The sequence below is a fragment of the Sparus aurata genome, chromosome 17 (assembly GCF_900880675.1).
Source record: "Sparus aurata chromosome 17, fSpaAur1.1, whole genome shotgun sequence".
Classification (NCBI taxonomy): Eukaryota; Metazoa; Chordata; class Actinopteri; order Spariformes; family Sparidae; genus Sparus; species Sparus aurata.
The window spans coordinates 21,641,571-21,658,268 of NC_044203.1; the positions used below are offsets into that span (position 1 = coordinate 21,641,571).

General features: G+C 41.5%; 1 protein-coding gene across 3 annotated transcripts; it reads left to right on the top strand.

The window, feature by feature from the left end:
- The first annotated feature begins 307 nt into the window (after nt 1-307).
- esrp1 (epithelial splicing regulatory protein 1) lies at nt 308-15,662 on the top strand. Of its 3 annotated transcripts, XM_030393865.1 has the most exons (16): nt 308-668; nt 1,037-1,198; nt 1,300-1,416; nt 1,733-1,844; nt 2,320-2,463; nt 4,265-4,319; nt 4,527-4,637; nt 4,745-4,877; nt 5,022-5,064; nt 6,272-6,591; nt 7,284-7,508; nt 7,602-7,854; nt 9,839-10,019; nt 11,776-11,917; nt 12,387-12,509; nt 14,337-15,662. In XM_030393865.1, exons 1-15 carry the CDS (start codon nt 537-539, stop codon nt 12,486-12,488), a joined length of 2,232 nt encoding a protein of 743 aa, XP_030249725.1. In that variant the 5' UTR covers nt 308-536; the 3' UTR covers nt 12,489-12,509; nt 14,337-15,662. The 3 variants fall into 3 exon arrangements, with proteins under 3 accessions (XP_030249725.1, XP_030249723.1, XP_030249724.1); XM_030393863.1 differs by lacking the exon at nt 12,387-12,509; XM_030393864.1 differs by lacking the exon at nt 12,387-12,509 and having other exon boundaries at nt 7,602-7,842.
- The last annotated feature ends 1,036 nt before the right edge of the window (nt 15,663-16,698 follow it).

Consider the following 16,698-nt stretch of genomic DNA (forward strand, 5'->3'; position numbering starts at 1 on the left):
TAAAATAGAAAATCAGAGATCACAGTAGCCAAACTATTGAATCATAAAGAAGAAACTTAAAACTTTAGATACCCTGTGCGCTGAGGTGACAGGTAATCATTTCACTCTATCTTCTACTATCTGCCGAAACACTTGAATTACTTCAACATTGTTATACATAAAAAACACACACATTTCGGTCCTCCATGCTCTGCCACGTCCTACTCGGTGAAACCACCTGGAGGAGGGAGGGGGCAGGTAGAGAGTCACGTGGTCACACAGGTAGACGCACTACAAAAAGGGGGAACGTTCAGCCATTACTCCGCGATGGTGACTGCGGGAGGCTTCACATAAAATCTCTCACGCGACGAAACTTGGATTTACGGAGCTCACCTTCGCGCTCAGGTGTCAAAGTAAACGTGTTTATACCTGTCCGCTCCCGCGTGTGTCTCGTCGCCTGCGTATCTCCACGTACTGTGCTTTAGTTTGTGTAGTAATAGATAAGTATTTCTTTTTTTCTTTTTTTTTTTTTTTTCTGGAGCCGTGTTTGTGTTCAGATGACGGCGCAGGTAGACTACCTGGTGGTGGCTTTCACCACCACATCTGGCGCGAGCGGAGAGCTGCTGGGGTCAGACGAGAAGGAGCTCGTGCAGTTGGTTTGGCAGCTGGTGGATGTAAAGAACAAAACGGTAAAAAAAAAAAAAAAAAGATGTTAATACTAAACTAGTTGTTACAGCTAATTATTCCAAAGCAGGAAATGTGGTAAATGAAGGACTGGAGAGCTCGAGACTAGAAGATAGGCAGACATAATAATGTAAAGATGTCTGTTAATGCCTCAATAAAATGGTTTTAACAGACATCTTAAAGGTTATTGTTGTCTGTAAAGTTACTCAGTAATAGGGGGACTACGATCTTGAATGTGTTCCTGCTTTTGTTGTGAATACATGTGTAATAGAGTTGTACATTACAGCCATTTAACATTGTTATATCAGCCTACAGCCTGTGAGTTTCTATGTCAGCGTGTTTCAAGACTGACGTGTTTTCTCTTCTGAACCAGTTGGGCAAGGTGAATGAGCTCCTCATCAAGCCTGAGCCCTTAGACTCCACAGAGGAGAAGGAAGAGGAGGAGGATGTGGTGGAGGAAAGCGTAGAGGAGGAGAGTGGATCCAAAGCAGACTGTGTCACAACAGCGACAAGTCTTGAGACGGCTTTAAACCTGGTAAACCTCAATGAAGTCACAAGAACAAAGGCATTTTTATTGCATAGTAGTAGTGATCCTCGAGGCTGGATTGAGTTTTGAATTATCTGCTGTCTTTGCAGTTTCATCTACAGCTGACAAACGAGGTGAACAGCGCGGGCGCAGGCACGTCGGTGTGTTTGTGTACAGACGGGCAGCTCCACATCCGCCAAGTGATTCACCCCGAGGCCGCGAGCAAGGTGAGCGAGCTGGTAGGGTGAACGCCTCGCAGCCAGGGCGGATGTTCTCTCCCCGCTGCAGGATCCTTCAGCGCCTCACACAGTCACAAAGGAACTGTGTTGTGTCAGCACTCGTTGCATTTAATGTTGCTGTGAGAGTTGATCTGCAGCGGAGTAAAGCACCGCCACACACTGAAGCTGATTAAATTCTCCCACATGTCTTCATGCTACACACTGAAGACTCAAGTGTGCAAACAGATAGATGACGGCAATAAAAACGGCAGCTGCTGATGGGCCACATGTTCACATCCTTTCTTTTAATTCCTCCCCTCTGCAGAACATCCTGGTCCCAGAGTGTTTCTACTCTTTCTTTGACCTTCGGAAGGAGTTCAAGAGGCACTTCCCCACGTCCGACCTCAAGGCTCTGAATGTACACATCATGGCAGAGTGTATCCTTCAATACGTCACCTGTTTACATTTGGTGTGTCAGTGAATGTTTGTGAACTACTCTTAAATGTGATGCTTTTAATGTTTAACTCGTGGACAGTTTCTGGTTATCCATCCATATGTTTAGCTCGATCTTCTCCATGCGACGCACATATTAGAAGTTTATGAGCAACGGGGTGTTGGCTGCAGGTCTAGAGGTTTTGAAATGCAAATAGGGAAACAATGGCAGCACCTTACTAAGCGCTCAGTGAGCGAGTGTGTGTTTAGCCAACAGGGCAAACCTCACACACCCACTCAAACAGGAAAAGTTTGTGTGTGTGTGTGTGTCTTTTTTAATTCCTCTTCATTTCTTTCATTAATCTTTCCATTTTACACCGGTCACACACCGACACACGCATGTGTGTACGGACCCTCTCCGCTCTGTTCGACTGTCTTCGGCTGTTCCTTGTTTGCTTTCCTTGACGGCCTCCTCCTCAGCTCTCAGTCTACCTGCTGATGTCCCCACCATGTGGGATCCCTCAGCCACACTGGATCCTACCACCCCACTGCCTCCTGAAATCGGAGTTCAGCAGGTCCAGGCTATGGCCAGCATTGTCCTCGCCCTGCTTTCTGAGCCATTCAGTGAGTGCCAATATATGATTGATTTGTTCCTTAGTTTGGCATTTAGACCTTGTGGTTTTCTGTTACTGGAATTTCTAACTTCAATACCAACAGAAAAACATTTTTTTTTTAAATACTAGATAGTGATATTTTCTTCAGTATGAAGAAATGAATACGAATTCAGTAGCAAGGACCACACCTTCAACAAGATACATTTAAACGAATTATTATGAAAGAAAGAGAAAACAAAACGTTGAAGATCTTGGTTCTTCGAGTTTTTTGAGTGTGTTGTGGGGAAGCTCTGTAGAGAATCCACCGCCGCACTCGGGCGGCGACGGACCCCCTCATGGTCCTACGAAGGAGAGGAAAGAAAAGAAGAAACAGGGAGAGAGACATTGGGCGGCGGGGAGGGGCGCAGAATACGAGAGCGAAGACGAGTAGAGGGTCAGGTGGTTATTTATAGGAATATCGGAAATTGGCGCTGTTGAGGTGTGGTCCTGCTCCTGAAACTTCGCCATATAAGCTTCAATTATTTTCTTGAGCCCATTGCACAACCCTAACCCTAACCCTAACCCTTTCTAATACAATTAAATGACTAAATAACTAAGACTCCCACTCAGAAAAAAAACAACAAGCTCAGTTTGATCTCTGTTGATCCATGTTTAAAATTAGTCACTTATATCCATGAATTCAAATTTGGTGAATTTTCCTGTCCCAGTCACCTGCTTCATAGCAGTTGCATGCAATATGTTGAAGAGATGTTTGGCAGACAATTTTATTGTGTCCAGTAGATAGCCAACATATTTTCCAGTTTCGAATGTACATTTAGGTCAAAAATACATTTTACAATTCTCTCAACATCTTGTTTCAGTGTTGGACATCGAAATAACACAGATATGTGTGTGATTTGCTAATTTTTGTTGACATTGACGGCACCCAATTTTAGATTTTATTGAGATAAATGCAACGAGGCTATAACATAATGAAGAGATACAACTTTTCTTCTTCCTGGTAGCAGAGAATTGGAGAAAGACTGAAGCAAAGAGACATTTCATATTAGATAAGGCCTTTGGAAAAAGTGTGTGTGTCAGTGTGTTGTTGGAGTGAAGAAAGATCTGTCACCAGTCTATCGATACTGAAATATTAAGAGTCAGTATATATAAATCAAAAAATGTATATAGACTTTACTCTGAGTTTACAAGTTGCATCAGAGAGGTCATAGAAGATACAAGATAGACAAGCAATCCAATTAAAACAGGTACAGGTACAAACTATTTTGGTAATCAAATAATCATCTTAGATATTTTTCAGTAAAACAGTAAAAATGCCAGTGATTTGATGTTCCCAGTCTCTCAGATGTGAGGACTTGGTGCTGCTTTGTCTTACATGACAGTAATAATAATTGTCAATGTTATTTATACAGCACTGTTCAAAACACAATTTCTAAGTACTTTACAATAAAAACAGAACATGTTTAGAACATCAAGAGAATAAAACAAAATAAAAGCCTTAACAATTTAACACAAAGAGCGTAAAGTGTACCAAAAAACAAACAAAAACAATAATTTTGTGACATTTTCACTATTTTCTGGTATCTTATGAACCAGACAATCAATCAATCGAGATGACTGGCAGATGTATTTACAATAAAAATAAATGTTTGTCGCAGAGCTTCGGTGAATTCCTTTCATGTTAAGTTCTGCAAAAAGAAACACTACTAGACTATTATTACGTTGATTACAAGGTTCCATCATTTGTTTCAGTTATGTGGTTTAATATGTGACTCTAAAGGTTGATTATCTAACAAGTGTTCCCGTTACAGGTCACACATTTTCCAACCAGGAGAGAGTCAGCGAGAAGTTTGAGACCGGCACTTGGTGAGTAAAGTTTGCTCAAGATAAATAATCTTTTTGTTCTCCGCCTCTCAAATCCACTCCAAGTCCCCTCCTGCTGAGCTAATATCTCTTTGTGTGTGTGTGTTTGTGTGTGTGTGTGTGTGTGTGTGTGTGTGTGTGTGTGTGTGTGTGTGTGTGTGTGCGTGCGCGCGCATGTGTGTTCGTGTGTTTTGGTTTGTGTGTGTGCAGCAGTAAGATGGAGAAAGTGTGCGACAACACCGTGATCAGAGCCAGAGGGCTGCCATGGCAGTCTTCTGACCAGGACATCGCTCGATTCTTCAGAGGACTCAACATTGCCAAGTATGTTGTTGCTGTTCAAACCTCTCAGTCAACATTGTGCACACTGAAACCTGCTGTTGACTTCAGGTTTACATCTTGTCTAATGCTCTGTATGTTGTGTTGTGTAGAGGAGGGGCTGCACTGTGCCTTAATGCTCAGGGGAGGAGGAACGGAGAAGCTCTTGTTCGTTTTGTCAGTGAGGAGCACAGAGACCTGGCGCTGCAGAGACACAAACACCACATGGGGAACAGATACATTGAGGTAACCTGTCTGAACCCCTCCTAGTCACTACTAATTAAATGAATCAGCCCGAGCACCAAGACTTAATTTAATCTAATGTCTTTTACCTTCATTTGCTGCAGCTGTAGTCACAATCATTTCTGTCTTGATCTCTTCAAACGGCAGGTTTACAAAGCAACAGGTGAAGACTTCCTGAAGATAGCAGGAGGTGAGAAGCGTTGTGTACCAAACTGTATTTTAGCTTCACAGCAAAAAATTCCATTGACCCTAAGGAATATGTTTGGAGTGGACTTTATATGTCCATTAGATCTTTTTCCGTCGTAAGTGAACAATTGACCCTGTGACACACTTTGAAATTATATAGTAATAAATCTGTTTGTGAAAATACATAGGAGGAAACATGCAAGGAGAAAATAATACAGAAAGAATATATAAATAAATACATTAAGAAATATATAAATTGAGAGATTAAATGAAAAATTAAATTGGAAAAGTAAATGAACGTGAGAATTAATACAAGAAGTAAATACGTTTGGGGAAATAAATGGTTGGAAAAATGCAAAGAGCAAACAATATAGAAAAAAATTACATAAACACATTAAAAAAAATTTTAAGCTAGGAAATTGAGAATTAAATGGGCAAAATAAAACAAAATAGGAGAACTAAATCAAAAGTAATTAAACACAGAACCTAATTTGTGTCACTTTTTTGTGTGCATTTAATGGTATATAGGTGTATATATTAAATCTTTTGTTTTATTTATTTTCAATTTTGGCAGTTTCACTCCCAGAAGACAAAAATGACCTTTTCAGTTCATGTTGCTGATGTTTATCATGATAAATATGGGGGGATGGACTATCAATCAAAATCATGAAGGGATAAGAATATGATTATACAATTGGTGGGCCTAAATATTTGTGTTGTGGTGAACTTTAAGCTGTTGAAATCTACAGATCTGATCTGATCATCCCTGTTAATTTCAGGATTTGTCTTGAAAGTCTTGAAAGTTCGGATCATGCTTAATTTTAACCATTATGTTTTGGGGGATTAGGAATATGCTTGAATTGCAAAAAAGTATTTTCAACACAACATGATTCAGCTACACATTCACTCATGTAATGAAACAAAACAATCCTGTCGGTAAATTAGTTTGTTGTCTCCTGGCTTCAAAATTGGCCAGCGATAAATAATCCTGATCAAAACATACACTCAAAGTTAGTATGAACAGCTGCTCAAACAAAAAACAAAAGCCAATCGAAAGGGATTTATGTGAAGCTTCTCATTTTATTTTTTTGCAATTGCATTTTTAACAATTCGGATGTGATGATAAAGGCAGTAAGAGTTTGAGAGCTTACTATTAAATAGCTGTACGACCCTGTTATTTACTTGTGTCTGTTTCTTCGTCTGTGCTCCAGGTACCTCCAATGAGGTAGCAATGTTCCTGTCCCGTGAGGACCAGATCATAGTGAGGATGCGAGGTCTTCCTTTCACTGCCACACACGAGCAGGTGTTCAGTTTCTTCTCTCCGGGGGAGGACCTTAAAGAGACATGTCCCGTCAGCGGAGGGAAGGACGGCATCCTATTTGTCCGCTATCCAGACGGACGACCCACTGGCGATGCCTTTGTTTTATTTGCCTGTGAGGAACACGCCCAGTGTGCTCTGAGGAAACACAAGGAAATCCTGGGGAGGAGATACATTGAGCTGTTTAAAAGCACCGCAGCAGAGGTCCAACAGGTATGACAGGGTGTCCGCCTAGATGGCAGCAGGTGTGCTTCTTTGTACGATGTGTGCAACCTTTTTATCAAGGCTTGTTTGTTCTGTCTCTTGTCATCCTTGTTTTGTTTTCTGAGGGCAAAAAGAGGGATTTTAGGAATTATGTGTGTTTGTGTGCACACAGCAACGCGTGACAGAGCGTGGGTGTGTTTGTTTTCCCCTCAGTCAGTTGTAAGAATTATTGGAGTAGGGCTTAAGGGTGGGGACCTGCATAACAAGATGGACTCTGTGTGTGTTGCCCTTAAGTGGCTAGGTACACACAAATACTCTGTGAAAGAGTGTATCTGTTGTGTTGGTTTCCTCAGTATTCTCCCTCATGTATGAGACAAGTACATATGGACTAATTTTCTTATCTTGGCAGACTGATAAGCCCACATTCATATCTATGAAGAGGCTTCTCCCTATGCTTTTATGTATGACCAACTGGGCAGTTTATTGGTCCTCTTCAGCAATGCAAACAAACCTGCTTCTGGCTGATGTTACAACACATATTTAAAGGCCCTTTACTTTGTTTCAGATAGGTTGATGTCTGTTTAATGTCCAGTGTTGGTAGAAAGGTGTTTGTAAAAACCTAAACGAAATCAGTTCTGCCTCCTCGACAGTCTTTGCTGCAGTTAGTAATCCGTCACTATGTGCGTATGTGTTTGTTTTAGGTGTTGAACCGGTACTCGTCGGCCCCTCTGATCCCCGTGGCCCCTGCCCCCCTGGTGTCGGTGCTGCCGACGGTCTCTCTCCTGCCCCCTCCTGGTAGTATGAGGGACTGCCTGAGGCTGAGGGGGCTGCCGTACACAGCGAGCATAGAAGACATCCTCACCTTCCTGGGCGAGTTTACACATGATATCAGACCACATGGCGTGCACATGGTCCTCAACCAGCAGGTACATGCAGTAACCACCCTGACACACCCATCGACTGAGATGTTCCCTGATACAAAACTGCAGAGTAATTTCCTGCTGTCTCCATCTCTCCAGGGTCGTCCTTCAGGTGACTGCTTCATCCAGATGACCTCAGCAGAACGAGCTATTCAGGCCTCGCAGCGGCTCCACAAACAAGTGATGTCTAGCCAGCGTGGGTCCAACAGCCGCTACGTGGAGGTGTTCCCTTGCAGCGCTGAGGAGATGGGCCTGGTGCTGATGGGAGGCTCGCTCTCACACACACATACACATGCACACACCCGGACCAGGAGTGGGACAGGGCTCAGCCCGCCGCCATGTAAGTCAAGACGTAAGTGCTGCTGGGAGCTGGGGGTGCTTCGGGACTGCAGGGTAGGTGGGCTCCTGCCGTGGGGGCAGGGTTGCTGGGTTTTCTCCAATCTAGTACTGTGGGAGGTAGCGGATATCTGGTCTTACCAGGAGAATTCAAACTGTGTGTATGAGAGTGTGTGTTGCCGTGTGAGTGGTACCCCTTTGTAATTTAGTGTGATTACATTCCCAATCTGCATGCACTGAGAGACCTCACAGGTAAACTGTTTAATCTACCTTCTCACCTGTGTTCACACACTCTGATCGTAGTTCATCTTCCTCAGTGGCATGTTTAATACTCATTCTTAATTTTACACCCTTACCACCGCTTCAGTAATTCATAAAGATCTGAAAGGGTTGGAAAAGTGTAAGCAAGACAGCAAGTCTCTAATTTGGTAAAATGGCTTACAACTCTCCAGTCTTGTCAGATTGATAGTAGTGGTTGTGGGATTTAGCCTCAGCAGACCAGCTCATCTCAGGTGTGTGCGTCACCTGTGCTTGTCTAATCAGTGGAGCTATGGGAGAGGTGGGCAGAGGTGAACGCTGGTGCGTAGAAATATGCTTTGTTCTCAGTGTCTGATAAATGTGCACCGGTGCAAAAGTAAAAAGAAGAGGTGCAGTTTAAAAAATTGTCTAATGTTTATAATCTGTTTGAAATTAAATGCAAAGTTAGACATGTGGGTAATAGTGAGGAGATTTTGTTTTTTGTAGAAAAACTACATCAGGACTCTGTTTCACTTAACCACAGACTACACCTACAGCTAGAAAACATATTTTCTGTAAAGAGGGAAGCAGTCAGGCAGTAACACCAAAAACTACAGACATCCCTAAAATGGCAGGGACCATATACATATATAAAATAGGTACTACCTTGTGTAATATAAATATAATATAAATACAGACAAATTTGGCAACCAGCTGATTAAGGTGCCTTAAATGGATGGCAACCTTAACATTATTCAGATCTTAGATATTAGACAACGATTACAACAATATCTTGAATAAATAATGTGGAAATGGAGAAAAAACTTGACCATCAACAGCATTTCCAGTGATGAGGTAACGCTATGCTGTAATATACCAATATTACTGTACCAGCAGGTGCAATCAGTTATATTAGTAAAAAAGAATATGATTACATCATAAAAACTGGGGGGTTATTTTCATTTTAACAAATGAGCAACAAAATGCCAATTACAGGTCACTCATAAAGGGTCAAAATTACGACAATATAATGATAATAATAATAATAATGATAATAATAATGATAATAATAATAATTAAATTCATGAGCTAAATATTCTTGATCAACATCTGGTGAACATCTTGGTCCTCTACACGCACAGTGAACCATCTAAAGTCATCTAAAGTGAATAGCCCTTTGGAGTAAAGGCTTGTGTTTTTCACATTCAGCTTGTTTCAAAAGTTGAAGTTTGCAGCAGCTGAGGACTGCACAGGTTCTTCCTGTTGCTCTACACATCCCTTTAAAAAGTAACATTACATAGTAAAGTAAGGCTAAAAGTAGACAATTGTTGTAGGGAGATACCAGCGCAGTAATGGCAACGAAGAAAAACATTTATATACATATAGGGCTCCCTGCATTTATCAGTTAGACTTTAGCGTAGGGTTAGAACAACAGTAAATACTACCGAGGCTTCTAAACATGTTGATTTTTGACACTAATAATGGAGGATTACTCACCTGGCTACAGGTCTGCAAGAAACACAGAGTAAAAACCACAGTCCAGTGCAGCATATTCTTGTCATCACCCTTTGACACATAAATACACTGTACATGTGTCAGCTGCTGAGTTATAGTCTCCATTGTTTGCATATTTGCATGAGCGCCTCTCTCAGAAACAAACAATGACCAGACCTTATCATCATGACTGGCTGTTTCTTTTTCTGTTACCGTCTAACCGTCTGTTTTTAAGGGTTTCGTCTTCCCCTCTGTTCTCTCCTCCCCAGGTTTGTCTCCTCCATCCTACTCCTTCACCCCGGCTCCACCTGTCCTGTCCACTGAGGCTGCTGCTGCCCTCTACCCTCCCATGGGTCAGATGTTGCTGAGCCCGCGGCCTCTGCCCCCAGCACATGCCTTCTACCCCCCTTCAGCTCAGCTGTACATGAACTACACAGCCTACTACCCAAGGTAAACAGTGACGAGATGAAAAGCATGTAAATGCAACTGTAAATCACAGGATTTGATTCTAGCAAAACACCAAAAACCTAACTCAGTGGGATGAATATGAACGTATTAAAAATCTAGTTATATTGAAATAGTGCTGTAATATATTGTGTTTATTATTTTATCCGTATCACTTTTCGAGAGGTTGCTTAGACTTTTATAAATAGACTTAAGAGCTGACAGAGTTCTTTGCCCTGCACCAAGTCTATCAAACAGTATTTACTAGGGGTGTGCATCTCTCCCTCATAAGACCATTCGATATGCATGTAGATACATGGGCTACGATACGATTCAGAGACGATACATTTTAAATATGGAATGATTTGGTGCGATTCCTTTTTTCATTATAAATGGAAATTAGCAATTCTATAAAAGTGGAATCACTTACCTTACCATGTCTCGAAAGCCATCACTCTCAACCACACTGTAAGGTCGTAAGTCAATCGCAATAAAACGGGCTACAGATACCGTGATTACCATGGACCTCGCCGAGTTGTGGCTAAGTTGTGGCTGGAAAAAGTCTTTAATATTCCATGTCGTTGTCATACGTGTTCTTGCTTGTGCTAGCTGTAATGTTACTAATGTTAGCATCCATAGACTCCTCGTTGCCCGCGTAGTTTCCTCCGTGCCGTCTCACCAGGTGAATTTTCAGATTTGTCGTGCTACCGCTGTACTTAATAGCTGTTCTACAGATCTTACATATCGCCAGACTTCTGTAAAATCCAAATCTCTTCCAAACTTTAGATTTCAGATTAGCTGGTGCGTTGTAAACAGTTTCGGAGTTGTTGCACATGTTGTTGTTGTTGTTCTTGTAATGTTAACGTTACTCTGGCGAGAATCTCGCGCTGACCTTTAACCTTTTCCGAGAGTTGCGAGACGCTCTGCAGAATTAGCAGCAAAGCTTCCGTCAACCGATACGTAACTTTAGAATCAGGCCATTGACCGGTTAATGGTAAATTTATGTCTATACAGGGGTCCGCGTATCGCTGTATTCGCATCTTTAACATTAAAGGCGGTTACCGATTCATATCGGTGTATCTTTACACCCCTAGTACTTACTTGCGGCCTGTGTGAAAAACAAATTTAAACCGGTATTATTAACATGTTTGATTTTCTGAGGCTTCTGATTATTATACATTATCAAGGTAACTTGTTTAAAAAATGGTTTGAACTGACTGCATGTAAGATAAATAGGTGAGTCCTTCAAAACCACAAGTTGTTTGTTGTTCATGTTCAATTTTGTGAAATAACAAAAAAAGTTGAAAACTGCTCAGAAATTTTCAAAAATATTATGTAAATTATTTTATGTCAGCTGCAATTTTTTTTCTTCTGATTTAAAACTCTAGAATTATGTTTCTTTTTTTATCAGGTATATTTGTGTTTGCATCTTTGATTTTATTCTATGAAGATCCTGGCAAAATAGAGTTTCAGTTTGTCTTTGGTTAAAATGCGTCTTCCAAGGAGAAAGGCTGTGACAAGGGTAGTTAATAACTGAACGCTGTGTTATCAGAGAACTTGGTAAACATCAGTGACCTCTGTCTGTCCCCGGTCAGCTCTTTTTCACTGAGAAAACATTTCAAGACGACGCCCAAACTTACTCCCAGTCCAGTGATTCATGTGTGCTTTGTTTGCAACGTCCAAGTCATTTTTGAAAAGTATTTTCATGCTAACAGTCTGTGCCTTCTCTCTTGTCTATCCTCCACCACTCCTCCCCTATCAGTCCACCTGGCTCACCTACCACTCTAGGTTTCTTCCCCTCCCCCTCATCCCTCTCCTCCCCAGGGGGGTTGGTGCGCATGCCAGGCCTGACCTACAACAGCAACGGAGTCAAAGACCTCATTAATGCCATGCAGGGATACCAGGTAAGAGACAAGTCTCTACAAATCAATCCTATATGCTTAATTACTGGTTCCTATATATGCAAATCCTGAATAAGAGTTCACATACCTCTCTGTAGGATCCAAGTGTTGTATGTAGTTCTCCTTCTGTTGTGGGTGTGTATTGTCAGACATCCACTGTTTGCCCAGAGGCTATCAAACGAGTTTATCCTGTCTACTCTCCCTGTTCTGTCACATTATGAACTGCTGCTTGCTTAGACTTGAACGGGAGGAACTCTAGTCTTATTTAAACTTGTAGGAGAGTGAAGGTTCCCAGGGATATGATAAATATGAGTTTTACTAAATTAAGAGACGTCTTGGACTGAGAGGAAACAGTACTTTTAAACTCCTCTTGCTGGAGTTTACGGGTCCATGTTGCCTTAAGGTTGGTATCTGTTGTTGCTTGTATCACAGCCCCTCTCTCTGTCATTCCTCCCCCTTCCTCACACCACAGTATGCCCCCGAGGATGCTCTCATGCACGCTCACGGGCATGTGCATGCTCACGACCCGGCTGGGACATTACTTACGCAGCCCAAAGAATGGGTGTGTATTTAAGGTGTCTAAGGCAGGTGGCAGGTAAGGATTGGTTGAGGTCTCTCGGAGGGGGCTTTAGTTTAGACAAAGGTTGTAGCTGTGGCTTGGGTCTTGACTGGTTACAGGGGGTTAGAGGGCTCAACACAACAACAATATTTCCTATTTAGACAGAGATTTTTTTGTTAGCGATATGCAGCAGCAACTGAGTGGACACATTTTTGATTGGGTTTGTTTGAGGAAATTTCTTGGATTTACAACAATCCTTGGGTTTTGTTTTGAATCATTTTAACAGGGTTCTGTTTTCTGAGCGACTGTGAGAGTCTTCTTTGGAAGTTTGCTTTATATAATAGTGGCTACTACAGTTCTGTCCTCTCAAAGATGTATTTAGGGGCTACAGCAACAGCTGAAAGGGCTAATTGACCTTTTGCTAAACCCCACCACCATACAACGATCGTCCAGTCATAGCTTACATAACCTGCTGCCAAACTTTGCAACACCAGATTAAATCAGTAGAAGAGAAAAAAAATGATAAACATGGTTCACATGGTCATATTTCAGATGGAATCATAAGCATGTCCGACTAACTATGCCCCACAGTAGGAGGCCTAACTCAAAGACTTCACTAATGCTGTGTGGCAATACTGGGTTTTAGACAGGTCTCTGATTGACCTTTCATAAACAAAAATAAGTCAGTAAAAGAGGAAAGAAATGGATATACAAATGATATATATGCTTTAATTTGAGCTGGAATCATTAGCATATCATTAGCATCTGACTAGCTTTTGACCCACAGTAGTAGGCCCCAACTCAGTGTTCTATCCAAAGGGCTTATTAGTAACTAAGCAACTGGAGCCAGATGCTAGTAGGCTAAAGCTAGGCTAAAGGAAGAAGGCTAAAGTTTAGGGTAACAACAACAACTTCCCCTGCTCTTAATTTGGATTCAGGGAGTTTCCCACAAAAACCCCATCAAAACTTGTGTCCGATGCTGTAACATTTGCCAAAGTCACTGGTCATATTCTTTATTAGCTTCGCATTAGCTTGCACTAGCTAGCTAAAGCTAATAAAATCTGACAGTTGTCTTTTCTGCTGACAACATTTGATTGTTGAAATTGAAACGTTGTCGGCTAGAATCCGGCTTTTGTTTAAGTCCAATGAAGACCAGTTGAGCTGCAAAGTTGAACGAGATATTTTGGGGCAATTTTGTTTCTTTAAGTTGGCCTAAAATTAACCTTAAAGGGCTCTAGTGTTGCTCTCTGTGAGGGTAGAGGGGCACTGAGACAAGGCACTCAGGAACATGCATTAAGTAACATCCATTTGAACTTTCGCGAAACAGCCGATCAGAGTCCTTTACAATGAAAGTCCAAATCACCCATAGGCTTATATAAGCAACCGAGAGAGACGGGGAAGGTCTAATTTCTCACGTCATGATACTAGCTGTTAACAAGTTAAGATAATAGACTCCGATGGTACTAATGTACAGTAACATGACCGTTACATCATCCACTCTGTGTTTCTGAGAGGACACAGAAATGGGAACACTGAATGAAGAAAAACTCCTCACCCCTCAAACTTTTGCAGCTTGTTTCAAACATTACTAATAACTTTGAGTGGTTTATCCTCCACAGTTACATTGTAAACTGCTTCATGTGCCGCGAATGGAAAGCTTGACAGGCACAGCGACAGAAACTAAGGGGGGCAGGGCTTTGCAAATGGTCAATTGGTGGTGTTGTAGTGTAATAATAGATTGGTAATAAGAGGTATAGCCTTCAGGTGGTTGACAAGGTGATGGGTAACATCTGGTGCTGGTGTAAGGGCTCTGTTTTTACACTGGGATAATGCTCTTTCTGTCTCTCCTTCCTCTCCCTCCAGAGTCCCGCGGAGTCCGTTTCTCTCCTGAGCAGCAGTCTGATTGGTCAGTCCAGTGGAGGCGACGCTCCTCTCATGTCCCTCCCCGCTCTCATGACCAAGCCGGCAGCAGGACAATACCTGGACCTGACCCTGCTGTAGGGTCACAAATATACAAAGGTCATGTGACAGTTTGGTACATGTCAACAACTTGTTAATGTATTGTTAGTTTTTTTTTTTTAATAGTCTTTTAGATGTGTTATTTATATCTATAAGAACAGAAATTTATGTATTTTATACCAAAATCAATGTGGCCTTAGCCAAAAAATAGCAGTTTTGTCTTATATTGCACAGTTTTAAAAGCTCTATAGAGATTTTTTTTTAACATATTATGATATTATAATCACTGATAGGACTTAGTAAAAACTGAGATAAATCTTTTCCTTAAGCTTCTCTGTGAAGAGTGAATGTGTGTGCGAGTGTGTTTTAGTGTGAAAGAGATGAAAATGAGTATTATGCATGGCTGTGTTGATACGTCTTATCACTTAATCTGTTTATGCAATGCATTTTATGTGTTTATATACAATTTGAAACAGATACAGTGATTGTATTTGAAGCTTTAGTGCATGAAGAAGTTACTAGTTAAACTTTTAAGATGTTTACATAATGCCAAATATCAATGCACTGCTAATCAATAAGACTACTAATTAATATAATAGCAGTATCTCTGAATGATAACATATGTTACACTGTGAGTTTGTCAAACAGTCTGATCCTTGCATCAGGCGTCACTTACACATCTCACACCAAAGCCCCTGTTTCCATGTTGTGTAATGCCAATGTTGTCTTGCCTTTTGTTTTGGACTCGCGTCTGAACAGAAGACCGTCCCAGTTCTCTGTAACCTAACCAAGAGGACTCATGTCACAAGCTCTCAGCTTACCAAGTGAATCTCAGGAGCCAAAGGTGGTTTCTGACAGATTTTATTACGTTTTACTCAAATAGGTCCACTAAAATTTATCAGTCCATCACACTTTCCTTGTCTTCTCTGTTCCATCTATGTACGCCGTTTGCACAGTGGAAAGGAGCAAACAGGAAGAAAATCCCTTTTTTTTAACCAAATCATTTAAAGAGTAGATGGAAAGTTGAGAAGGAAAGGAAATAATGAAGGACTTGTATCTTGTGAATATAATAGCCGTTTGTGCCCTGCAAAGTTGCCATTTGGACGTCCCGCAGTAGGACTTCCTGCTCATGATGTGCTGCTGTGACAATGCTGAAAAAAACAAAAAACAATAAAGAAAACATGTGAAGTCTGCCAGCTTTCAGCTGTTTGATTTCTCTATTTGCCTGCACCTATCTTTGCTATGTACTTATTGTTCTTTTCTGTACTCCGGGAGGGTGTGTGAAGGAGCACAAACACACAGGTAGAGCTGTCTAATGACAGAATGTGGCTGGAGGCGAAACTGTGGGAACTCCCTCACACTGTCCTCAGCGATTACCTCTGCGTTTCCCACACACACACACACACACACACACGCATGCTATGGCAAAGAAGCTATTGTCACTCGGACACACTAAGCACATTATCTGAGAGGATGGTCCTTCTTTTAACAGAGTGGAAAAGTGAAGAATAGAGAGTGCAGGAAGGGGGAAGAGAGAAGGAAGGCACACAAAACCATGTCAGACCCCCTCAGGGCAGATTTGGCATTGTGTAATACAATCTTGTGCACCCCACCCCACCTGATCCCTTTTAAACACACTCACTCTTTCTCCCACTCACAGAAGACGCTGTCTGAACCAGCATAGCAACACCATTAGTATCTATGTAACAAAGCTCCGAATACTTTAAGTTCATTCACTTTATTGGCAGAATTTAGTAGGAAATATATTTAATCTATTGTGAGCAAAATGTTGTGTGATTACACATTGTTGTTTCATACATTGTCAAAAGGTGTATGTATGACTTTTAGCATGCATGTTTTAATAAATATATTGATGTTTGAAACCGGTCTATCAAATATCCCAAAAGGAAGGGATAGGTCACTGTTTCACTATCTCATCCCAACCCGAGTGATGACCCCAGCAGGATACGTGCTTTTTTAAGATGCCCAACTGCCCCTCTCCCACCTCTAATCATTTTCACACAGCCTCTTATTGTATACAAAGATTTAAAGCAGACCACATCCTGCTGGTGGGTTGAGCTTGATTTGTTGTTTTGTTTAGTGGCTCGCCCACATAATTAGTTCTGTCAAGCTCCACATTATTTCTTTCAGATACAAGCATTCCTCAAGTCATTCCACAGCCTTTCCGCTGCACCTTACCCTGAAAATTAATTATCAAACGCCATGTGATTCACTGAAAGACACAACAGAGGTGCAATTACTGACT